Genomic DNA, 26,808 nt, shown 5'->3' with positions numbered 1-26,808 from the left:
AGGACGCTGGGGGCCCCAGGCTTTGGCCTACCGCCCGGCATCCTGTGCACCCTCTCCACTGAAAAGAATGACGAGAGACCCTTAGGCTGCAGGCGCGTTTTTATGAGTTCCTCGATATACAGGTCCATTGCAGGGTTCCCTTCCGACCCCGGAATTCCCATTATACGAACATTGTTGCGACAAGAACGACCTTCCTGATCATCCAGCTTTTCCGCCACGCGTTCGTTCTCCATCTCTAAGCGTGCTACTTTCTTTATTAAGAGGACAGAGTCTTTAGAAAGAGTAGTCGTCACCTGTTCCACCTCTGTCACTCTAGCGGACATTTTCTGAAAATCTGCTCTCAAAAACGTGACGTCAGTTGAGATGGAACCCACCGTCATTTGTACTTTGTGGAGGGCCTCCATGATATCGTCGAGTGTTACTTTGGAACCTCCATCGTCCTCCCTTTGGTTCTCCGCCGTACCCTTAGTTTCAGGCAGCGGCGGAGAGTCTTTAGTGTAGGCGAACTTATCCAATTTGCCTTGCTGATTTGCGCGGGAGCCCCTGCCGCTCATTATGCAATCTATAAGAGTGCCGGTACCCTAGAGCAGGTCACAACAGTCCGTTCCTCGCACCACCCCCCAGTGGGTCTACTCGTTGATTGCTGTAGGTCTTGTCGTGATATGAATCCGCTACATGGAAGTGAGTCGTCGGGCCCATAGGTATGCGTACACCACTCGCAGGTAGGCAGATGTCCCTGTTAGAATGGGCGGCTGTTGAAGATAGCTATCACGTGGGGAAGAGGGGGCCACACTCCCACTCCACCTCAATCCCGCTGTCTATTAGTTGTGCGCTCAGTTAGCAAGGCCTGCCCCACGCTAATATAGTCTACAAATATATACCTTCCCCTCCCAGTGGGCCTCAGTACATGCTCCCCTGGAGTGTGAATGTGCAGTTAACGGTTTCTAAGAGCACTCCAGAGGATATTAGGGGCCATAAGCTCACCGCCTCACATCACGGGCATTTGCAGGCTCTTTCTCCGCTTCAGGGCCCTTTGTCACTCCTCACTGAGTGAATTTGCCGATCGGGAGGCAGCCGCACCTTCCTGCTCCCTCCTCCCGACCGGTGGTATGTCGCGGGCACTAGCGCGGCTTCACCGGGTCGCGCTCCAGTCCTTGACGCCTCTGGGGGGGGGGTAGGGAGGGGGGGGCACTTCGGCCACTCTCAGGCGCTCCCTCCGTTATGCCGGCAAAGGTGGCGGCACGGCTCTCGCCACCCCGAGGGTTCCGATGTTGGCTCCAGGGAGTTGATGGTGATCTCCCGGTATCCTCCTGGGGCAGCGTGTCTAATCGAGGCCCCGGCTGCCGCAGGATCACTATGCCCGGGCTGTCCGCTTCAAATACGTAGTCAAGCGTCTTCCGATCTGCAGTGGCGCTGGGTCCCTCAAGACCGTAGCACCTCCTCTACATTTAGAGCGGCTCTGGGCACAATTTTAAATCGGATAAGTGGTCGGATGATGCGGGGAGAGGTTCTCACCCTCGGAGCCCCGTTAAGCAGCGGCCATCACGCTCGGCTGCTAGCCACTCCCCGACACTAGTATTTTTTAAAAAATTAACAACTTGTAAATATTCAAAAAAGGGTGGTCTCCTATAGCTCTCCGCACTTGCCATTACCTCTTGCCAAGAGATCACCCTATTTTGAATAATAAAATTTCTTAACTCACGTAGTCCACAATCTTCCAATTGTTAATATAACTTGCTTCAAACTGGAGGCAGAGACTAGTACATTCTCTCAATCTTAAATATTGCAGACCCGAGGAGCCCGTCTTTTTAAAAAAAGACTGAAGTCTAAAGGAATAATCCTTTAAAGTCTTATATTTTTTCTCTTGGGAAGTTTGGAGGTTTTTAGAAACACTTGAGTTTGAGAACCAATTTCTTGCGCCATTTTATCTTAAAGAAGCTATCTCTAGTACATTTAGATCCCATCAAGCCAGACACTAAATCTAAAAATGCGGCCTCGTAATAGGTTCTTAAATGAGGCAAAGCTAAGCCCCCTTGTGCGTTAGGTAGTTGCACCACAGTCAGTTTAACCCTTGATACTTTCCCCAGATAAATTCTCTAAACAAAGTTTCTATTTCTCTAACAAAGGACAAATTTATCTTAATTGGGACATTAATAAAAAGAAATATAAGCAACGGAAGTATGGACATTTTGATTAATGAAACTCTACCCACTAACGATAGGGGGAGTAGAAGCCATTGTTTCAGATGTCTCTTAATTTTCTCTTTCATTCTTAAATAATTCAATGTTGGTATTGACTAGATACAAATATCCCAAGGTATCTGATTGGATCTAACTTAGCAGCTTGTGCCCTCAAACAAGATGGAAGAAAATTTAAATCTGTATTGAGGGCAAGAACTTCAGTTTTGTTAGAGTTTATTTTATAGCCGCTAATTAGATCAAAGTTTCTAAATTCCCTTAAAATCATTTTGAGATTATCTTTGTTTGGCATCAAATATAAAATAATAACGTCGCAAAAAGTTTCAACTTTGCCATATCAGAAATAGGGAGTTGAATAGCAGCATTATTACCCATTTAATTATCAGTGGCTCTATAGAAAAAGTAAAATGCAGTGGCGAAAGGGGACAACCCTGTCTTGTCCCGCGGTTTCTTTTTATAATTCCTGCTCGTTTCGAATGTATTGCTACCAGAGCCATGGCTCCCTGATAGATGTTGCCTAGCATGTTAACGACCTGAGAGGGAAAGCCAAATAGACCGAGGGCAAAAAACAGAGTTCTCCAATTAACCAAGTCAAAAGCTTTCTCAGCATCGACCATTATAAATCATGCCGGAATAAACTTGGTATTGAAATAGTCCAAGGCATTTATTAAAAAACTCTGTGTTGCCGTCATTGATCTACCAGTCTGGTCTCTATGAATTGTCTCTTGAGCGGCAAATAAAAAACGCTCTGCCCATACTTTCATTAAAATCTTATAATCTGAATTCAAAAGACTGATGGGCCTATATGAATTAACATCTATAGGATTTTTATATTTTTTAACAAAAGACACAATTATCGCCTCTTTAAAAAATGCGGGAACCAAACCACCCTTTTTAATATAATTAAATAGTTTTTTTCAGGGGAGTGATTCATTCTTTTGAGAAACCTTTATAAAATTCAATAGGAAAGCCATCCTGCCCACCCGCTTTGGCCCCGGCTGTTGCTTTGATGGATGCCAAAATCTCGGCGGATTGCACATCAGATCCTAGTTGGCTGATCCGGTTATCTGAAAGTTTAGGAATATTCACATTTGTTAAATAATCCCGGATCAGCTCCTCCTCCACTAGATATTCTGCAGAATAAAGTTGATGGTAATGTTCTAAAAAGATTGGGGGGATCTCCTCACTATTGACAACTTCTCGACAGGACTGAGGGTCAAGCACTTTTGATATTATGGCTGCTTCTTGTTTTTTTCTTATCCAATTAGCCAAGAATTTACCAACTAGCTGACTTTCTTCGTAAACCCTTTGTTGGTACATTTGGGAACTACAAATGTCTTCTAGAACAAAAAAATCCCTTAGAGCTGTTCTTGCCTGTTCAAGTTGATTAGGGAGTAGCTGAAGCTGGAGGGCGTACTCCTGGAGGGCATACTCTTTTTCGACCTCTGTTTGTAATTCAGCTATTTTAAGCATCTGAGCATTTGAATGGGCAGCCGTAAAGGCGATTATTTGACTGCGGGCTGCCGCCTTGAACCCATCCCACAGAGAAGGGCTGAGAGTGATTTATGCTATAGGCAATCAGTTCCGTTGATACTATTATTAAGGTCGCCAAAGCTTGACCTTGATCTTGACCTTGATATGACTACGGGACTACCTGATGATCGGGTTCCAATTAGCATTGTAGTTTCTCCTGATTTTTGGAAGCCGAGTCCATTAGTAGTACTGGCAGCACTGGTACCGCTGTTGTGCCTTTAGGTAGTTTTGGAATTGGACTAGAACTTGGAGAGGGGGGTTGTAAGGTAGCTTTCTTTAAGAATAGTGGAAATTGTGTTGCCTCTTTTAATCCTTTCTTTAGTCCATCTAATACCGAATTGTCCTGCTGTGACTTGGTCGACACAGCTGCGGCTTCTATCAAATTTGATAACATTTTTCTGGTCTATTACCGATTCCACCCATTCCGTAGAGGTGATGGGGGCAGATTCTCCTCCGAGCTCTCGAGGGTGCTATCAAGGCCATGGGAATTGGTGGTGTTCTCCTTATTAGCCAATCGTGCAGCTTCTTTTGCCTGAGCTAAACGTGTTTTGGTTTTAAGACGGGCTGCAGCGTCGACTTTAGCGACTACGTTAACATGTTTCAGAGGTTTACCCATTTCTTTCCCTCTTTTTGTTTTTCCCCCTTTGCTTTTCCATGACTTTTCTCGTACCCCCCGCAACCTCTAATAACCCTTTTGATTCCCGATGTCACCCTTAAATCCTCCGTACCTTGAATTTCTGTACTTCTCTAAAAAGCTCTTGGCTGTGTTCCAGAAGTCCTTCCGGTTGTTGTTTCTTTCAGTCTCTTGCAGATTAATATGGTATCAACACTTATCACCAGCGTTCTTACCCAGCAAGAGAACCGTCAAAGAACTGATGAGCTCAGTGACAGACAAACTGTCTTCCAAACACTCTCAGCCTCCAGCTGCAACTGGGCCGCATGCAGAGAGCCGCAGACGATCAATGAAGCGGTCGCTGAAAAATCCTCACCGCGGCTCGGGAAGCAAAACGCCCACCTCCACCTCACCTTCTCGATCAGGCCGCCGCCCCCCTCCTCCAACGGCGCCTGGCTCCCGTGGTCGCCGCACCTCTTCGACACGAGCACCGGAACAAAGGTGCACAGGAAAGAGAAAATCCCAATCCAGGCGCCTCGTCTCACCTTGCCCACGCCCTCGATATCCAGGACCTGCTTGCCCTCACAAAAGCTGCAAAGATCTCATACTGCAAAAATCACCGGAACACCAGTAGCCAGTTACGAATCGCCATTACTGGGGGGTGGAGCAGCGGGTCACCTGTGGCTATTCGGAGGCGTGGTTCTCCGTATCCAAAATGTAGTTAGTGGTCAATATCACATGTTCTTGACTTGATAAAGTTATAACTATCATATTAAAGGCATGAAGTCAGTTAATATTACCTTGGACAGACTGAAAGACAGAAAGCTATCATTGGGAGAAACAAAAAATACCTGTGGCTGTCTATGAATACAAACAATTGATACAGCAAGGACATGCAATGTCCCATGAATACTAAGATATTTGTTATTCTCTTTGTATGCCCAGTGTAACCCCCTGCACACCTCCATTGCCCACTAACAACTCACCTGTTTCCACCCTTTAGTCAACGAACACTTGTCTGATCTATATCATAACCGCTTACTCCTCACAAAAGCTAGTTTCACTGAAGTGCAAGCCTCTCATTTACATTAGTGAGGTAACAATGCTGTCCTATAAATGCTGGTTGCTCAGCTATTCTCTTCCCCTGAAAACCAATGATTAATTTGCTCTCTTTCTATACTATCCAATGATCATCTTCTCTTTTCAGAGGTAGCACTTGAACTTTGACTTTGGGGGCTTGATGTGTGCCTGCAATTCCAGCCAGTGCATCCATTTTCTTCCATAAAGGAGCAGCGGGAGGGAGGAGGGGTTCTCGTATGGCCGACTCACAAATAACACACTCATGTGCGCACTCTCACTCATTCATTCTCACCTACATTCACTCACTTATTTTTATTCTCGCTTTCGCTCATTTATTCTCACTCACAAACCCTTACTCAAACTCCTTTGCACTGCCGTACACTTATAGTATGCCTACAAAACGCAAGTCACTGACGGCCCTCCCTGCTAAAATTGTTTACCTAGACCTTCCATCAGCTGAAGAAATAAAGCAACTCCGATCATGGTGGTCTTCTAGGACGCAGCCTTTTTTTCTCACAGTTCCTAAGAAAATTGAATGCTATAATTGCTTAGACATTAGTTCTACTGTGGTTGTTGTGATATAGGTACATTAGCAACACAATACAAGTAAAGCACATTGATTGTATCACCGATATGACATCCGTCTTTAAATTTTAGATTGCAGAGTATCCTTTACAAAATGCATTGGGCAAGAAGGTCCCAATTCCATCTACATCACGCCTGCCCTTCTCCAAGGGCATCAGCAGGATTATTGGGGAAGTCAAAGTCTTATATTAATGCCCAATACCATGGTACCACATAGTGCTCTTTCCTTGATGGGGTACCTAATGCTAGCTGAAGGTCCCTTGCACATCCACATATAGTCATCTCAGGGCTAAAGCAGAAAGGTTCAGGACAACCAGCAGGTCAGCCCCCCTCCTGTCAGCCCGAGCCCTGAACTCAATAGCCCCCAAAGGGTCAGTCCAAGAACTTGTAATGTAGTTTCCATAAATCACTTTTGCGGACAACATAAACTTAGGCCGGTGCCAAACTGATTCCATGCACCCTCGCAGGACTTTTTGTCCCATGGACCAGGTAGCTCACAGTGCCACCAAAAGCCCTTCTACGATAGGGAGCAAACATTTCTGGTAATCGCAGAACATGACAAACCTATTCCCTCAGAAGACAGACCAAAAACGTTTCCCTCAATAACTCATGCTATTTCTTGCTCAAATAAGTATACAAAGAATTCACAAAGGGATGTTTTTCAATGTTTATTGAAACATAGTGATTACTGTAAGGAAAATATGTGCTGCAATGGTTAAGATATTTACAACAAGGGGTGGTGAGGGACAGAGTCTCTGAATTAAGCAGAATACTCTCACCTAGTCAAGTGATCAGGGCTAGATCCAACACCGTTTTTTAGCTCATTGCACCATCCCAGTTTCAGAACCTGGCTGTATGCAAATTAGTCTGTCCCTGGCCCAGTGCATCATGGGAACAGGGCAGACCAGACTACAAAAGCCAATTCTTACACTGGGAAGGAAACAAGCTTCCGGGGACCGGTTTCTGGCATTACAGCCGTCTTCGGCCCGGCTTGCTTGAATCCTGATGGTGCAATGAGCAAGGGACTCATGTCTGAGTATACCCTTCCACGCTTAGGGTGGACAAAAATATTTACAACAAGGGGTGGTGAGGGACAGAGTCTCTGAATTAAGCAGAATACTCTCACCCAGTCAAGTGATCAGGGCTAGATCCAACACCGTTTTTTAGCTCATTGCACCATCCCAGTTTCAGAACCTGGCTGTATGCAAATTAGTCTGTCCCTGGCCCAGTGCATCATGGGAACAGGGCAGACCAGACTACAAAAGCCAATTCTTACACTGGGAAGGAAACAAGCTTCCGGGGACCGGTTTCTGGCATTACAGCCGTCTTCGGCCCGGCTTGCTTGAATCCTGATGGTGCAATGAGCAAGGGACTCATGTCTGAGTATACCCTTCCACGCTTAGGGTGGACAAAAATATTTACAACAAGGGGTGGTGAGGGACAGAGTCTCTGAATTAAGCAGAATACTCTCACCCAGTCAAGTGATCAGGGCTAGATCCAACACCGTTTTTTAGCTCATTGCACCATCCCAGTTTCAGAACCTGGCTGTATGCAAATTAGTCTGTCCCTGGCCCAGTGCATCATGGGAACAGGGCAGACCAGACTACAAAAGCCAATTCTTACACTGGGAAGGAAACAAGCTTCCGGGGACCGGTTTCTGGCATTACAGCCGTCTTCGGCCCGGCTTGCTTGAATCCTGATGGTGCAATGAGCAAGGGACTCATGTCTGAGTATACCCTTCCACGCTTAGGGTGGACAAAAATATTTACAACAAGGGGTGGTGAGGGACAGAGTCTCTGAATTAAGCAGAATACTCTCACCCAGTCAAGTGATCAGGGCTAGATCCAACACCGTTTTTTAGCTCATTGCACCATCCCAGTTTCAGAACCTGGCTGTATGCAAATTAGTCTGTCCCTGGCCCAGTGCATCATGGGAACAGGGCAGACCAGACTACAAAAGCCAATTCTTACACTGGGAAGGAAACAAGCTTCCGGGGACCGGTTTCTGGCATTACAGCCATCTTCGGCCCGGCTTGCTTGAATCCTGATGGTGCAATGAGCAACGGACTCATGTCTGAGTATACCCTTCCACGCTTAGGGTGGACAAAAATATTTACAACAAGGGGTAGTGAGGGACAGAGTCTCTGAATTAAGCAGAATACTCTCACCCAGTCAAGTGATCAGGGCTAGATCCAACACCGTTTTTTAGCTCATTGCACCATCCCAGTTTCAGAACCTGGCTGTATGCAAATTAGTCTGTCCCTGGCCCAGTGCATCATGGGAACAGGGCAGACCAGACTACAAAAGCCAATTCTTACACTGGGAAGGAAACAAGCTTCCTTGGAATAACGCTTCCAGGAATAACGCATACCAAATGAATATGAAATAAAACAGAATCAAGTATCTAATACACTTTTGAATAAACTTTATTGAATGAATGAGATGAACATTTGATTCACGTGTGCATCGAAGGGACGTCATTCCTGAGGGATTTGCCGCTTTCTTTATCATTGCTCTTTGTGCTCAGTGGAGATGATAGAGATTGGCCGAGCACCTGGTAACAACTGAGTGACAGGAACTGTGAGAAGATTGTGCGGTAAGGGCTTACACTGGAATGGATTGTTGAGACTGGAATTTTCTGAAGAAAGACAGACTTGGGACTAAGGTAGAATGACTGCAGGAGGCGATGGAGGGAACTGGGAACCCAATTTACCTGTAATAAGAGGTGGGGAATTCTTTTACCGCAGGACCAGATCTCCAATGTAGTGCTCAGTTCTCAGGTCTGCCCATGTCCTCTCTGCTGCACCGACCTTCTGCTAGGCACAGCAGCAACAAGGGGAAAGTGAGATCTGGCTTATACAGATACACTCTACCTGCACAGCTAGTGTATTGAAGGAGCGAGGTGGAGAAACAAAATTTTGTGTAACCCTCGTGAAGTCAATTCCTCATAACCATAACATGGACTAAAAACGTGAATGAAAACAATAACCAATGTAGTATAGAATGCACACACCAAAACACGTGGGAAACTAATTTTGCTCATGTTGCATTAACGTTAAACTAACCAAAGTGATGTTGTCATGTAAATACTAATGCCAAAAGTAATAATTTAGTTTAAAGCGGCATGAAAAGGCTTTTGGTCTGTCTAAATGTGGCATAAAGGAGACAGAATGGTGAGTAAAATACGCATAAGTGTTGCTTTTTGCTAGGTAACAACTAATGGGAAACTTTAGTGAAAAGGGGAGGTTAACAGAAGGGCTAAAAATTCTTAAATTAACATTTAATTTGTGTTTGTTTCTGTGATAGTTCCCATTTGGGCCTGTGTGGCCTAGTCCAAGATGGTTTCCATGAACCACTGAGAGAGAGATTCAAAGGCGCATGTGTCAAAAGCGTCTGATTCGAATGTGAGCTGACTGTACAAGTGCGAGGCAGTTCAAGGCCATGATGCCCTGGAAGCCTAGAAGACTGCCAAGAGAGAAGGATGCTTGCATTCTAACCCATGAGATAATTCAGTAGAATATCGACTTGAGGACATGACTTAATCAAACATTGATGAGGACAATGGACCATTTCTTGTTACGCTGACATGACAGGATTTGAACAATAAGGAAGTGAGGTTATGCTCATACACCCCTTCCATGGACCAATCAGAGTGAACTAGAGCCACTGTATCGATACTTTTTAGATAGATAATATTTGTAAAAATGGTATATAAAATAGCACACAAATTGAGGAAAAAATGCTCTTTTCGATTTCATCCTGAAATGCTGTCGGAGTGCTGTTTTCGGGAGATGTAAGATTATTTTCCAAATTTATGGCTTTGAATATATTTGGAGCAAAGACTTTAGGTATAGGGAAAAAAGGCAAATCTTGCGCGGCCGCAGTGGGGGGGGACCGAGGGGCACTAGGACTACATAGCCCAGGTGCACTTGCGGCCAGAGAGCCGCTTCCGGCGGAATACACGCCAGGAGGTGCTTCAAATATAACATCCCCTTCGCGTCGCGGGACGCGCGCGGGCGGCGCCGGGCTAAGCCCGGGCAAAGGGTGGGCCCTCTGTGGCCCTCAGAGGCCAGAGGAGGCCGGGTCGGGCCACCCCACTAACATCTACGCCCCCGAAAACCAGCCCCCCCCAAAAAAAGGAACCAACAAGATACAAAATAACTTTCATCGACTGGAGCTTTAAGTATCTAGTGGTTCTAACATCTCACTTTCCACTGCTTGCCTTCATTACTATAACAGCATTCAAATTCCTTTGGAAAGTAAGCTCGGACAACAGCGTCTACCAACAATGTCCTCAAAGCGAGGAAAGGCAGATAAGGGTAGGAAATCTCTAGAGGGAGGGTCGCTAAGGGGCACTATTGAGCAGTATCTCACCAAAGCGGCTTCAGCCCTGGGAGAAGAGATTGCAATGGCTGAACGCCGCTTGTCCACAGAGCTTCAGAATAGACGCTCTTCGTTAGGTCCAATTCAACTAGTCACTTCTCCTAACTCGAGCAATAGGAGGGATAAATCTCCAAACGGTGATACAAGTATCCCCTCAATATTCCTCGAACCCACAACAGTATCGGAACCCAGTAGATCTTATAGTAATATGAGCTCCAGTACAGATCTATCGCTAGAAATCATCCCTGAGGAATCCTTGATACTCCACCCCTTAATGTTGAACCAAAAGAACACCCTCACATCCAACAAAAAAGCTAACACTAAAGAGAAAGAGTTGGGAACAGTCATAGGGGAAGGCAGGCAAAACTACCTAATAACGCAAGGAATTCCCCAACGACGAGAAAGACAGGACTTGATAACACACCCCTAGTAAAGATACCGGCTCACCTCCTCCCGCATCAAGATCTAATAGGGCACATAGAGACTCTAGTCAAATCCCTAATATTACCGTTAGTGGAAGGAGTTAAAAGGTTAGCAACTCATTTGGTTTCAATAGATTAAACTATCACTTCTAATACAATTCTATGAAAAGGTTTGTTATTAGATAACAGTGAGAAACCTGGAACACCCAAACTCAATAAAGGGGAGAAAACTGCAAAACCAACATCCCAGGTACTGGAAAACATACATCCTACCTCCATGTGTAAAAGTGACGCACAAACATCTAAATTATCTAGCTCGAAGGGACTAGATGTACATCCAAGTAAAACAGTGGATATGCGTGGAGAAACCAATGGGGAGAAGTTAGACCCCAGACACTCAATAGGTTCTAACGTACAGATCGATTTGCCCCCAGAGGCTGCCCCCTATGTGGCAATACTGACAAGGGTTCCCGAACTAAAACCAGGGACAAGGGAAGGATACACTGACCTTAAAAACAAGGTAATTCATTGGTTAGTGAATAACAGACCTTTACCTCCCAATATCAAGGGGGAAATCATAAACGTTAGAAGGCTCGGATGGGTAGGCCAGAGGCCCAAAAACACACAAGGAGATGTAATAATCATAACTTTCAGGGACCGTAGGGTCATCCCGTACCTAAACGACTGGTTTCAGGAATTTGAGAGTGGCGGGGAGGGGATAGGGATACATGACCTGAGCTACTTCTATCCTAGGTCATTAATATCCCTGCAACAAAGGAGAAGCAAGCTTCACTATGACAACACCTAGGGGGGATGTTCCCTAACATTCAAACTTCAAACAGATTTGCTCCCTTCGTAGGGTTGGATGAGGTCGATTGACATACCAATGTACTATCCAAGGCTTCAAGTGGATTAAGCATGGTGAATATTTTAAATGCCAATACGGGCATAACATTATCCACCTCTGAGCCAACAATCAAAAGGACTGTCATCGATCGGAAGGGCCCCCCAGAAGAAGGTGCTATCGATCAGTCCTTCCTATGTGATACATTCAAGCCCATACCCCCCCAACTATAATAGCACTACCATCGGACCTAAGTATAAATAAGCTGACAACTGATACTCCCAATTGGAAAACTATTCTCACCCCAGTGCCTCTCACCACACTTAAAATATTACCAACAGAAGGAGAAGAAAATGTTAACCTAATCCCTCCTGGTCGGGATCTATCAAGCGCCCCCCATCAAACAACTATAATACCAACAGTAGACGTAGAACAAAGGGACAAGATTACAATCCAAAAAAAACTAAACCCAAACGTAGCACTAGAACATCGGATACAACCCTGTCTACAAAAAACTAGTATAAATCCCGACCAAACAAGTATTCAAACTACGCTCGACATTATCTTCTGGAATGTGGCAGGGCTAAAAAATAAAATAGTAGATAGCAATTGGAGACTAATAGTAACATCATTTGATGTAATTGCCTTACAGGAAACCTGGCTTTGCTCACCCTCTCACCTCTTGGGCTATAAAACCTTTTTTTCGGAAGCAATTCCATCGACTTCTGGTAGATCAAAAGGAGGTCTTATAACGTATATATCAAACACTCTCTCCCTGGGTAAAGTTGAAGTTCTGATGTTAGATCATAACTATCACATCTTAAAGATAACCGGTCCCAAAAGGTTCATCTATTTAATGAATAACTTTTATAATAACACAATTCTAAGTGGTAACAGTTAGTATGAGCGCTCAGCACAGTTAAGGTACAAGTAAAATCTTGAATCAAAGTAGATGTGGTGCTCAAAGAATGAGGGGGCTGGTTACCACAACCCCAAAGATAACCACAAGGGTACAAACTGTAAATTGTCCATCCGAGCACTCGTTCAGTATCACAAAAGTCTTTTATGGTTTTCACCAGTCCATTTAATATCCAATTTCTTCAGTTGTATCACAAATCATAAGTCCCAGTTGTATTCCAAATCATAAATCCAAAATATGAAACGATGCAGCCATTGGACTTATGATTTGTGATACAACTGAAGAAATTGGATATTAAATGGACTGGTGAAAACCATAAAAGACTTTTGTGATACTGAACGAGTGCTCGGATGGACAATTTACAACTTTTATAATAACCTTGGGACAGCCGACTTAAACGAGACATTAAGTAGTATCTTAGGACTGCTTCAAAACTTATACACTAGATACTCTAACAAGTCAATCATGTTAATATGGGGAGGCGATTTTAATCTACACCTATGCAAAAATAGTGGTCTTGTTAACTGTGGCATACAGGACGAGTTCGACAACAGCCTATCTCATTTTGAACATACAGCCAATGGTAACCGTTGAACAAGATCATGGCCATTGCAGATCTGGGATACACAAATGATTGGTTAGTCCACCAGTTCCCTTTACAACTACCTTTAATGGTCGGGGAACAAAAACAATAATCGATTATATTCTAGTTTCAAACTATTCGGCTTCAAGACTTCAAAAATTTGAAACCTCTATAAACACATTTAGTGATCATTCCCCTAATAGCGTCCAAATAACCATTTCCCCCAGCATAACGGAGAAGGTTTACTGGAACCTTTTGGACCAACAACTCCTCAATGTACACAAGGTAATTGGCTTCACGCTAAAATGGGCAAATGTAGATCAAAAGGAATTTTTGGTGATCATTCTAAGGAAGGCTTTACCAGCAGTAAATGCCTGTTTAGAGCAGAATTCCAGCTCGAGACAATACTTTCTAGTTATGAAGACATTGCTAAAGTAATAAGAGATGAGCTAATCATCACTAGAAAATCGAACAGGTCCAAACTAAAGGGTTGGTTTAACACTGAATGCACGAAAGCGCTAACCAGTCTGAAGAAGGCACTAACTAAAACCACAAGGGACAGGCAAGAGATCGCCATCTTGAGAAAGGCCTATCAGTCAGCCCAAAAGAAACGCCAAGACCAGATTAAAGACTCGTTATGGAAACAACTCCATCAAAATTGTGTTGCGAAGGATTCCATTACCTTCTGGAGAACAATTAGAGCACCGTTTCTCTGTGATGATAAGGAATTCCCAACACTAGAAGTAGCAGTAGATCCTGATGTTTGGGTGGACCACTTCTCAAACATCTTTAAAGAAGATGAAGATCCAACACCGGCCCTACCTGATTATTTCATACAACCAACTTACCCCATCCAGATAAGCTTTGAACAAAATGAAATCATCAAAGCTCTTAACAAGTCAAAATCCGGAAAAAACCCAGGACCGGACGGGGTCCCAGTAGACCTATTTAAATCTGAACTGGACCTATGGTCCCCCGTCTTGACAAGAGTACTTGAAGCGACCACCCAGGCAGGACTAGTCGAATCTTGGTCAACATCGATTTTGGTTCCTATTTTCAAAAAAGGCGACCGTAATAACCCCGGGTGCTACCGGTCCATCTCGCTTTTGGACACGCTAGGTAAAATAGCACGGCGTGTCCTTCTGGATCGACTCCAATGCTGGGCAGAAGAAAACACCATCGTCTCGGACCTGCAATACGGCTTCAGAGAAGTCCTCGGGACAGTTGACCAAGTACTAAACCTTACCCTTCTAATGGGAAAATTTGTTTCAGCAAAAGGTGGGCCCCTGTACATGGTCTATGTAGACCTTAGCGCAGCATTCGACTGTGTAAGCCACTCAAAACTTTGGGCTAAAATCATGGACATGGGAGTCGAACCTGCACTGGTCAACTTTTTAAGAGAACTCTACTCTGATGCTACAGCAACGGTTAGATTTGGGCTGGATGGAGATCTCACCAAATCATTCAAGGTACAGAGGGGGGTCAGGCAAGGGTGCGTCCTGGCCCCCTTCTTATTTACTTTGTATACCAACAGCCTTGAACAAGAAATGGTGAGAGATACTAAAGACCTGCCTGCCATTCAGCGTCGTCCAATTCCGGCACTATTGTACGCCGACGACGCTGTTATCTTAGCGAGAACCCCTGTCCAACTTCAGCATTCGGTGGACAGATACTGCGAGTACATGTCGTCTTTGAACTTAAAAGTAAATATAAAGAAAACATTTACGATGACTGCGGGGTTAAGGAAAAAGAGTAAAAAAAGGGACATATATATCAATAATACTGCCCTGGACACGACGACTTCCTATCCTCCGTAGGAATTTTAGTTGATAGCAAATCAACATGGACAAAAGCCATCGACTCAAGGAAATTATCTTTCCTTAGGGCTACAGCAGCGCTAACCGCATTCACCCAAAAACCTGGGAAGAGAGCACCCGAGGAAATGTTAAAAATATTCCAGGCCAAGTTATCAGCGTTGCCAGATACGGCGCGGGTTTATGGGGATATTCAAATACAGACATCCTTCAGAGAGTGGAGAACTCTTTCTTCCGTTATCTCCTCTCAGTCCCCAGAAGCACCACGACATACGGGTCCCATTTGGAACTAGGCATGGACTACATTTCAGACATCTTAAAAATCCAACCCATAATGATGTGGAGGCACATCTGGACGAACGACCAATGCCAACTAACCAGAGCCCTTATTGAGGACTGTATGTCATTAGACAAATCGCACAAAATAAGATGGCTGGAATACGTAAAAGTGTTTTTTAACGATCTGGGCACCCACACTTATTTCACTGACCCTACTTCGATCTCTAAAATTCCAAAAAAAGACCTTAAAAGGACCTGTCTGTCAAATATGACAGACCTTAGACTGGCTCAAGAAGTCGGTAAAAGTTCAGTTCAACATCTAATGTCTATTCAAACCTCCTTCTTACTAGAGCCATATTTAAAATATGACCTTAATCCTTTTGAAAAATTCTTATTGACCAGATTCAGATTGGACAATTTCTATCGGCTTATCTCATTCCCAAAACAAAATGACTGGTCGACTCACCTTTTACCCTGCCCCTGTGATTCTGTCTCCACCCAAAGTAACATTCACACAGTATTTTCTTGCAAATTTTTCGTGGCTCCCCGTACCTATTGGATAATTCCAATAGTAAAGATTATGGGTCTCCGAACATGCCGCCCAGCTTTTTTAGCTCTGCAAATGCTGGAAAATGAAATATATGCCAAATCGATTTTTCCTTTTTTAAATTCTGTACAACCATCGTCCCAATCTTAACATTGAATGATTATTATGTCTCAATGAATGCAATCAATATGAAAATTAACTTGTTTTAACATGTTTTAATGTATTTTATTGGAAAAAAGTTTTTACTGTTCTTTTATGGTCTTCTCTGAAAACCGAATAAAGATGATTTTGATTTGATTTGAGGTATAGGGAAAAAAGGCAGGGAAATATGGAAATGGACTTTGGGAACTGTTCTCTCTTTTATTAATATTCTTGCTTTATGTTAATGTGTTTTCTCTCTAAATCATGAATTAAAATATCCTAAATGTTTAAATGTTTCTTTTAATGTCCTATTAAAAGTTTGACGTCAAAATGAAAAAAAATAGAAGAAAATGTATTTGAATATTAAATATGCTGAGAATAAAAATGAGATAAATGAAGAATTAAGCTGGTCTTGTTCATCCTTGGTCTAATTTTTTACTAGCAGATCAGTCGCCCCCTACTTAGTGGTGTGTCTGAATAAAATGTCAGTTTTGTTTAAACCATGGTAAATGAACTAAACTGCAGATGTATATATTATAAATAGGTAACAGACATTTAGACACTCCACTATGATTCAGCTGCTCTCTTGTGATTCTCGTTGACCCCCTGAAGTAGGGAGAACGTATATTGAGCGAGTATCAGTGTTATGGGCCCCACTGGTGAATGTGTTTGAGAATCAATACTTCAGGGAGGACAATGAGGAGTTTAGAAATAATTTCTTTGGGAGCGCTGCATCAGTATCCATTTACTGATGTGACCCCTTATCACGAAGTCATCAGGCCTCATGACTCTAATGATGGCAGATCACTTGGTGAGAGACTGGCCCGCCCCGTACAAAGGCAGCCTCCAGGAGCAATCATTGATAGGTAGACCCGGCAATTGGGCTGAAAGCTAAAGCGCCCGGGTTTACATTAAAAAGTGCTGCTTGCTGTATGTCATCTAGGAATATGGTACAGGAAGCCCTGAAGAATGGCAGACCAGGGCTGGATCAAGGTACTAGCGCAAGTGTCACTGAAAAAGTGCACGGCTGATTAACCCTCGCTCAAGCATGCGTCAGTAGGTGATAGAAAGCCAGGCTTTGCTAATCTTCAAATTGCTATTATAAGATTATAATTGTAATTAGGAAATTTGTTTCTTTATGATGATGCAAAATGGGTGGGCGGTTCCCCGAAACTGAAGGTAACCAGCTGCTCAGAGATTCCTATTAACCACTTCCAGTGCCCCTGATGCCGTCCTGTCATATTTCACAGTGCATTGGTTAGTCCTCACTATCCTCTCACCAGTTACATAACATGGACTAAAAATGTGAATGAAAACATTAACCAATGTAGTATAGAATGCACACACCAAAACATGTGGGAAACTAATTTTGCTCATGTTGCATTAACGTTTAACTAACCAAAGTGATGCTGTCATGTAAATACTAATGCCAAAAGTAATAATTTAGTTTAAAGCGGCATGAAAATGCTTTTGGTCTGCCTAAATGTGGCATAAAGGAGACGGAATGGTGAGTAAAATACGCATAAGTGTTGCTTTTTGCTAGGTAACAACTAGGGGGGAAACCTTAGTGAAAAGGGGAGGTTAACAGAAGGGCTAAAAATTCTTACATTACCATTTTATTTGTGTTTGTTTCTTTGATAGTTCCCATTTGGGCCCGTGTGGCCTAGTCCAAGATGGTTTCCGTGAACCACTGAGAGAGAGATTCAAAGGCGCATGCGTCAAAAGCGTCTGTTTCAAATGTGAGCTGACTGTACAAGTGCGAGGCAGTTCAAGGCCATGATGCCCTGGAAGCCCAGATGAGTGCCAAGAGAGAAGGATGCTTGCATTGTAAACCATGAGAAAATTCAGTAGAATATCGACTTGAGGACATGACTTAATCAAACATTGATGAGGACAATGGACCATTTCTTGTTAAGCTGACACAACAGGATTTAAACAATAAGGAAATGAGGTTATGCTCATACACCCCTTCCATGGACCAATCAGGGTGAACTAGAGCCACTGTATCGATACTTTTTAGATAGATAAAATTTGTAAAAATGGTATATACGATAGCACACAAATTGAGGAAAAAATGCTCTTTTCGATTTCATCCTGAAATGCTGTCGGAGTGCTGTTTCCTGGAGGCTGCAGTGGTATAAAAAAGCTAAAGATGACATTCCTGTGAAGAATCCCAGCTGACAAATGGCAAATGGACCTGCACTGGACTTTGCTGTTGCCCTTTGCCTCTCTAACAGCTCCCCCTGAGGTTCCAAGCCTGTAGTTGTTTTCGCACCAAAAGAATTTGGGGGCTTTTTAAATGGTTTGCTCCAGAACTCCTGAGCTTCAAAAAGTCCCACACTAAAAAGAATTCAGCTGGCAGTTCCGCCGCTTTGGATCGGATTACAGGTTTGTCTCATGTATTGTGCTCTTGAATTTCTATTTGGTACTTCTAAATGGTTTACACACTTTTGTTAAGTTAGGCTTTTCTGCTCTGGGCTATAGCTGTTAGGGTTGAGATCAAATTTACATTATTGAAATCTTTGACTGGACCTAATAAGACAGTGACTTTATTACATGTAGTGGATGGCAATTCACCCCAAATAATGAACTACTTTCTCACAGTGGCAAACTAAACTACTCCAGTTGGTATACTGTTAGCAGCATCCTTAAATAAATAAAACTTCGTGTACCACAACTTTGAATCCATACTGGATGCAAACTTTTAGTGTAGTACTACCTATTTTCTTTTTAAGTGTCTGTAAATCTGGCCTGAAGGACATTACTACATCATAGATTACAAGTCTTTGATTATATATGTTCAGAAAAACCAAATAGACAAAACAGTTTAGCAAACAAACATGCAAAGGAACGGCAGAGAATAGAGGAAATAGTGTCTGGCAGAAGAAAACAACATTTCATGGCCTGCCACTTACCCATATTGTTAGCAGTTTCTGTCTGATAGGTGCTGTAGTAACGGTGTCTGGTGATTGGTTGGGTGGAGGTGGATGTGGACTTATTTGGATTTGCAACTTGATCAGGATGTCTTAAACGTGGGAGTTGAGATTATGAACTGAGGCTTTTCTTGGAGAGACTAATATGGATTCTGAGATCCAAACAACAGTAACTGAAGAGTTTATCAAATGAAGAGTTTATTCAATGAATGAATTTATTATATCGTGAAAAGTATTAACCAAACTGGTAGGAAACTACAGGCTTCCATACCCTACCTATGCCAGTTCAGAGGTATTTATTTAGCCATTTAGCCTTTTGCACAGTATTAGTCTTGTGCAAAAATATTGACTGATTGTGAACTCTCAAACTTAGCTCTCTAACTCATTGTTTCACATACGAGTTGGTTCCTTTGAATCATCATTTCGAATGTGGGGCCCAGGCGTGTGAATACATTCCCTTTTATGGTCATTATTGAAACAGGAATTGTCGTAAGATATAGCTAGTGATGTGTACTAGGAAGGGGTGGGTTGAGGAGGGCTTGCTACTTACCCAATAGTGTGAGTAATAACTTAGGCTGATTTTGTTGTTCTATACCTAGAAAATTCCAAAAGCATGTTTGGGATTAAAAAAGGCAATTGCGATGTATTTATCACACTTAAAAAACTAGAAACATATTCATGCAAGCGTACCAGAAAATATTCAAAATACAAACCCTACTACATTTTGTGTTTTATTTACAAGAAACTCCTCAAGATTGCATTCCCCTAGGTGCCTTAAGGGGTGTCTTAATTAGACACAAAAACTAATGCTACTCTTTAGTAATTAGATTTACATATAAACTTACTAAATGGCTTACAAAACACAGAGTTGATGATAAAAAGTTCCACTGCCAAAATTCAATCACATCAAGTTTAGAAGTATCTAATGTGTAAACTCCAATTATCACAAATGATTATCACATTTGATGACAACGAGAACGATTATAGTACAGTCTTTGAACTCATTTAAATCATAAGGAGTGACATTTCCTCCCTGTGTTTTACAAAAGGCATCCTATTGGAAAGTCATGTCATTAAAAGGAACATCATATGGAATGGACAAACCTTTATTATTAGGTGTAAAAATGATACAATAACTTTAAAATCTCACAATAAAATAAGATTCCTTGATCACTCCAATTATATCTACTGCCAGTCAGTTTATCTGTCAGATAGTGGATATTCTACCTGAGGGTAGACAAATACTGTGAATGTCCTAGCACAATGAGGACCAGGAATTACGGCTGGGTTACTGGGTAAGCCTTGTAACCCCTTTCCACCATTCTCTTCCTTTCTACTTCCATAACCATCTGTTAATATTGACTCCGGAACTCCTCCCCTGCACTTTGCCATGTTGTTTGGACTCCCCTTTCTGCCATTCTGCTACCCATTCCTTCCATCTTTCTCCAATCACCCTTCCAGTCAAGGTGTTCCAGGCCAACCAGGAGCAAGGCTTGCAGTTCTTCCCCATCGTGAAAGCTCATCAATGCTCCTTTCTATCAGACTACTGACAGTGTTACAAAAATCCACATTATGACATGCGTCAGATAGATAACCATAAAAAATGAATTTGCCTTTTACTTCTACTAAGACAGTATCTGCAAGATGGCACTGCAATACTGTTAATATGCTTACCCTGAGGATCTTTGGAAAGAAGTAGCACATCTTCACTTCCTGGAAAATATAAAAGAATGTGATGGGTTTCACACAATAGTATACCGTTATTATGCAGAGGTTAGCTAGATTAAATCTCCTTTGAGTTTATCTAGTGTTAGGGCAGGGCCCCCACAGTACTGGTGATTTGATTACAAAGCAGCAATTCATCAAATACAAAGTCTCAACACCTCATCCTGTACCTAAAGGCACCACAGACTATGCTAAAACCTGTTTGCATTGTTCATAACATAACATAGCTGCTTTTCGTAGTAAATTTAGTAGTACTACAATTAAACTACTAAAGTACAACAAAATGTCGAGCACCACACATGGCTAACCACTAATACTGCAACATTCTCTTCAAGAAAATAATGGAGGTGGGATTTAAAATAAAACCTCATAGGAAATAATGTTAAACTACATTCTGAAAATATTTTTATGTCAAAGTCGTATGTATATTGATGCTATTTATGCATTTTAAATGTAGAATAACATGGAGGAAACAAATTGAACACCAATAACATAATTATGAACTACATATTTAATTAATTGAAATATATTAAATTAAAAAATAATTTCTGATATTTAAAATGAAAAAAATAAATTCCCTGGTAAAGTTGAAAATAATATTTTTAATTATGCATTAAAATGACAAAAAAAGTGATGCAAATAAATATTTAAAAGTAGTTTAACTATGTTTTAATAAAAATAATGTTGCATTGATTTCATAACTAAAAAAGGTTTCAAACTTTTTTCTACTAACAAAAATATGTATTATTTATAGATAGTTTTCTTAACATTTCATTATATGTATTTATATTTTATTGTTGTTATTAAAATACAATCAGCACATCGGGAGCTGCAATACAATCTACCATGGTCAAATCCCCTATAATCAAGTAATATACAGCAAGAATATTCTTAACTGGCACATAGTATAAATTGAATAGTAGACTGACCAATCATACAGTGGTAGTGTGTCCTGGGACGAGATTGTTCACATAAGACATGACACAGAAACAGTTCTTAAAAAGGGGGTGTGAGGCATTGAATATATGGGCATAGCTAAAGATAGACAACCAGAATCCCGGCATGACAGACCTGTTTAAGGCAATAAAGTAGCAGCGTCTACACAGAGGTATCCAACAGGTATAATTTCAGCGGTGTTCATATGTCTCCTGGTCTATCTGCGGGCACCATGATTTGCGCATATATCTCAAGATAGGCATTACAGTATAGGAAGAATTCCAACTAATATATTTTTATGAGTGGTAGAGATCCCTCCACACAGACAAGCAGCACTATCTTAGGGTCCAATTGGAATGCACCCCCAATCATATTACACAAAGCAGAGAAAGCATTACCCGAGAAAGCTTGGGGAGGGCTGCATACTAAGGCCAAATATAGAAAATCTGCATCTGGGTGCCGCACCGGATGCAGTTTGAATCCAGTTGAGTACATTACTTCCATAAGCTCATAGGGGTGCAATAAACTCAAAGCAAATATTTACAATGGATAATGTGAAGTCTACTACTTGGAGAGAGCAAGACAGTTTGTGTACAAGAGATTCCCCATACTGCACATGGTATCACAGCCACAACTCAGTCTGTGAGCCAACCCTGGCCAGGTGGTCACCACACAGTGCTTCATCTTGCATTGAATAGTATCAGGTGGCTATAACTTGTTTTGTGAAGGTTACAGATAAGAGTTTTTCTAAAGTAATGAAAGTATCAGGCACATTGCGTCTTCGATGCATCAAAGAAAGTGACAAACTGGCGGCACAATGGCATTGTAAATGAGGACCTGAGTGTACTCAGTTCCGTAAACAAGCATTCCCATGCCAATGAATCAAAGGCCTTTAAGTCATCTAGAAAAACAGCTACGGCATTCAAGCTGAGCTGTAGGATTTGAGTCTCCCAAAAAGAGACATGCGTTGTATAAGGTTGACCTTCCTAGGATCAACCCCTACTTGTCCTGGAGCACAGTATCAGGGAGGAGGAGGGCTAAACGGTTTGTGACAAGCTTTTCTGGAATCTTCCTGTCACAACTTGGTATTGTAAGTTACTAAAGCAATCCTTATCCTAAAGAAGGATGTTAGACCTGCCAGACATATGGTGGTTTTCCCCAAACATTTTGCCTGCTTACCTCCTCTTTTTGCTGATTCTTTTTGCTGGCCTTAGGACTCTGAGCCCTTTACAATTGCTAACCAGTGCTAAAGTGCATATGCTTCTCCCCTGTGCATAGTAACATCAGGGAATAAACAATTCGCATTTTTAATGTATTTGTAAGCCCAGGAAAACTATATACAGAGCCTGAATGTGCATTTTGACTGTCTCTTCTACTTGGCATTTGAAACCCTTTGCCAAGTCTCAGACTCCCCTTTTAATACACATAAGGTACCTCTAAGGTTAGCCATAGGTAGCCCAGAGGGCGGGGTGCTGTTTAAGAGAAAGATAGGACATGAACTTTTGTTTTGCATGTCTTGGTAGTGAAAAACTCCTAAATATGTTTTTCACTATTGTGAGGCCTACCCCTTTTATAGGTTAACATTGGGAATTCCTTAAAACACTTTTAAGCTGTATTTCTTCATCAGAAAGGGTCACCTGGGTTGTGTTTCATATCTTTGGAAATGGCAAATTTTATGTACTGATAAAGTCGGATTTGACCTTAATAATTTAGAGATGCCACTTTTAGATAAGTGAATATGTCTCTGCTGTTACAGCTCTGTGTACCTGCAGCCCAGTGCTTAATTTGAGCCAGTGGTTTCCGGTGATCCACACCAGCACTTAATTGGTTTCCGGTGGACAGTCAGCCATGTGGTGGTGCTGCTCGTCTGATTTAGAGGTGAGCAGAACAATGGTTGTTTATGAATGCAATATACATAACAAATTGCTAATACCAGAGTTCCCAACCATTCCTTTAGCCATGGGGACCTGGAATAATCTGAACTGTCGCGCTTGCAGGCGGGAGAGATGGTTAGTAGTTGTTTTGACAGCAATGACCGGGGCGATAGATGTTGCAAGCTGCAGTTGCCTCTTGGTCAGGGCCCTGGAACTTACTATTTTACAAATTAAGCACTGCTGCAGCCTGTCTCCAATACATGTCTGGGGTCAGTTATGTTAATGTTAAAAATACTTATAAAGCTGAGTACTCCCACGGTTTCTCTGCGTCACTCCCCTTAGACAGCCACAAACACAGAAAGGTTAGGTGTGTCTGAGTAATCATTTGCATTCTGATGGCTCTTCCAGAGCAGGAAGGGAGGGAAGGGCTGACACACCTGAAAAGACAGGATCATGATCCCACACAAAGGGCTTACTACCCCCTATAGATAGTCTGGAGCCAGGGCTGACAAGAAAGAGCTTTTGTGCACTTCAAAGACCCTTCTTTGAAGTCACCCCCACTTCAAATGCACTATTCAGAATAAGTAGCGGGTTTCCGACCCCACTAAATCAGACCTGCTGGACATGATACAACTGGACTATGCAAGGACTGACGTTCTGCTGGACTGCTGACCTGGAAGGCTTGCTTTTCCACTGTGCTGCCTTGCTGCCTGCTGCTCTCTGACCCTGCTGAGGAGGGCTGGACTCTGCCTTGCAACTGAAGTGATGTTGGCTTGCCTCCTGTTGCTTTAGACTCATTAATAACAAAGTCTCTACACCTGCTCTTGTGCCCGGTTAACTGGAAGTGGACCCAGATACTTGCACCAGAGAGATCGACGCATCTCCATTCTGCATATAGCAGAAACAGTGCGTCAACACTGTTCCGTGAATACAATTCGAGCATCGCACTCTGAACCACTACATTGCATCTGGAACTGCCACTTCAGAATCTACGCATGGCTGCCACTACTTGGAGAAGATCGACGCATTGCCTCTCCAGTGTGGGTTAACTTAACGTATCACATTCGGAACCATTACACACGGAATGATGTTTTGCTCAATGGACGCATCACCGCAACTGCATGGAGAAATTCAGCGCACACACCCCAACTGTGTGGAATTATCGATGCATCTCATACAGCTAACAGGGTTAACATACTTTGCTGAGGGGGCCCTGCATGGGTCCTATAGCCAGCCTGCACTCCAGTGTAGGCGGCCTGAACTTTTGACTTTGTCCTTTGTCCTGGTCCAGAGCAACCAACTAACTCTTTGAACGCTTTTTGCTTCTAAGGACTATTTTTGTAATTCATTTAAAAAAAATCATATCTTGAATACTACTTATTGGATTTTTGTTGTTTTGGCCTTGTTTTATATATAAAATCATAGTCTATCTTTGTAGTGTGGAGTCTTTTTTGTGGTGTTTTCATTGTGTTACTATGTGTGTGATATACAAATACTTTACATATTGCCTCTTTAGTGTAGCCTGACAGCTCTGTGCCAAACTACCAGAGGGTGAGCACAGGTAAGCTTTTAGTTTGTATCTTACTTACCCTGACTAGAGTGGTGGTCAACACTTGGACATGATACATACCTCTGCCAACTAGAGACCCAATTTCTAACAAAGTACTGTAATGATTGAAGTGCATATGGCAGAAGCATTATCTGTTAAATGTTATCCAAAAATGTGAAGAGGAGAGCAGAATTCATAATAGGGCCTGTAGATCTGCCTGGGTGGCCTATTACTCAGGCAGAATTGAGACAACTAGTAACTCCTCCAAATAAGTCTTTCAGATAGTTCAATCTCTCCTGGGCCCCTCACATGGGCCACCTTGTCTATCCCTGTCTCATAAGGAATGTAATAAACAAGTAAATTGTGTCTGCAATAAGGTATCTAGCATCCACTCTATCTTTGACTTTGTAACTTCACAATATGTCTCTGCCACTTACAAAAGTCCAACAGAGACACTGACCTCTTTTTAACCCCTTGAGCATGAGATGTTTTTAGCTCTATCGACAGCCATTAAATCCAGCTTGCCCTCCAAACGTTTACAACCAGAGAAGTTCAGCAAGGTAAGCAGCACCCTCTCCCTGCTCCATATTGATCTGCTGAACTTTTCTTTGGCTTATGGCATGGTTCCTAAGGTATGGAAGCATGGTATGGTACTTCTCCTGCTAAGAAAAGCCGACTTCACTCCAAATCCGGTTTTCCAGCAGAACACAGCACTGAATCTGCACAGTTAGGCATTACAGAAATTCTGAGACAAAAATTGGATAAATGAGGATCTGCGGCTTGAATCCCGTTGGATTTAAGTGCCGCCTTCGACACCGTCTCTCATCAGTTGCTTCTTAAGTGACTTGCCATGGCTGGGGTTCAAGATCTTGCTCTATCTTGGTTTGAGTCTATTTTGAAAGGTCGAGCATTTCTGTTTACTGCCAAGAATTATAAACAGCAGTTTTCAACCTACGCAGTGAAGTTTCTCAAGGCTTATCCTTGAACCCTACTTTATTCAATATATACATGTGGCAATTGACAATTATAGTGGAAATGTTTAACATGACTCCTATTCATACGCTGATGACACGTTCATTATAATCTCACCCTCTGCAATGGGTAATAGTAACGCTTCCAGTATGGGTCCCTATCTTAAAGAAGTGGCGGATTTGATGCATCTTAACTGCCTGAAACTAAATAGCAGTAAAACAGAGGTGGCCCTACTGTGGGCCAGATTAGCTGGGCAATTGCCCAACACCCAGTTAGTCGATCAAAGACTTTGGCTTCTGACTGGATAACAAATTGACCATGGACCAGCAAATTACTAACATAGCTGCGCACTGTTTTAGATTACTTAGATGTTTGGGAGAGATCATGTGGCATTTAACTCTGCATACGCAAAGGCTTTAATAATTTCAAGATTGGATTATGCCAATGTGCTTTACTTGGGTGTCACATGGTCTCGGACAAAGAAGCTGCAGACCAGAATGTGTCCGCCCGCTTATTTTGTCTTACCCTCTGCAATGACTCCATCTCCTCACACCTACGCCACTTGCACTGCCTCCCTATATTGCAACACATCTAGTATAAGGAATTGTATTACGTTCATGGAGCCAAGCATCAGGCTAGTGCTCTTTACACACACTCTCTTATACACTCTTATATTCCCAAGCTGGAACTTCAATCTGGTAAATCCAACCTGCCCATCATTTCCAGGATTAAACTGCTCAGGATTCCTCGCTTCTATAAGGCGACGATAGGCGGCCAAGCTTTCTCTGTGAGAACTGCATCACTCTGGAATTCCATGCCTGTCCATCTTCGTATGATAGAGTCAGAATCAGCATTTAGGAGAGCGCAGAAAACCTGTCT

At 42.5% G+C, this 26,808-nt stretch overlaps 1 protein-coding gene across 1 annotated transcript in view; it reads right to left on the bottom strand.

Annotated features, from left to right (window-relative positions):
• LOC144820890 (uncharacterized) overlaps nucleotides 1-26,808 on the bottom strand; it is a 90,925-nt gene that overhangs the window by 14,188 nt on the left and 49,929 nt on the right. Inside the window, exons 3-4 of the mRNA XM_078677964.1 lie at nucleotides 20,548-20,586; nucleotides 19,424-19,468 (exon numbers count right to left, since the gene is read on the bottom strand). Coding sequence (XP_078534090.1) covers nucleotides 19,424-19,468; nucleotides 20,548-20,586 — 84 coding nt within the window. The remainder of the gene's footprint in view (nucleotides 1-19,423; nucleotides 19,469-20,547; nucleotides 20,587-26,808) is intronic.

Source organism: Lissotriton helveticus, chromosome 1_1 (assembly GCF_964261635.1).
Source record: "Lissotriton helveticus chromosome 1_1, aLisHel1.1, whole genome shotgun sequence".
Taxonomy (NCBI): Eukaryota; Metazoa; Chordata; class Amphibia; order Caudata; family Salamandridae; genus Lissotriton; species Lissotriton helveticus.
The sequence above is the reverse complement of the archived record's forward strand: the minus strand, read 5'-3'. Positions and strand labels throughout refer to the sequence as shown.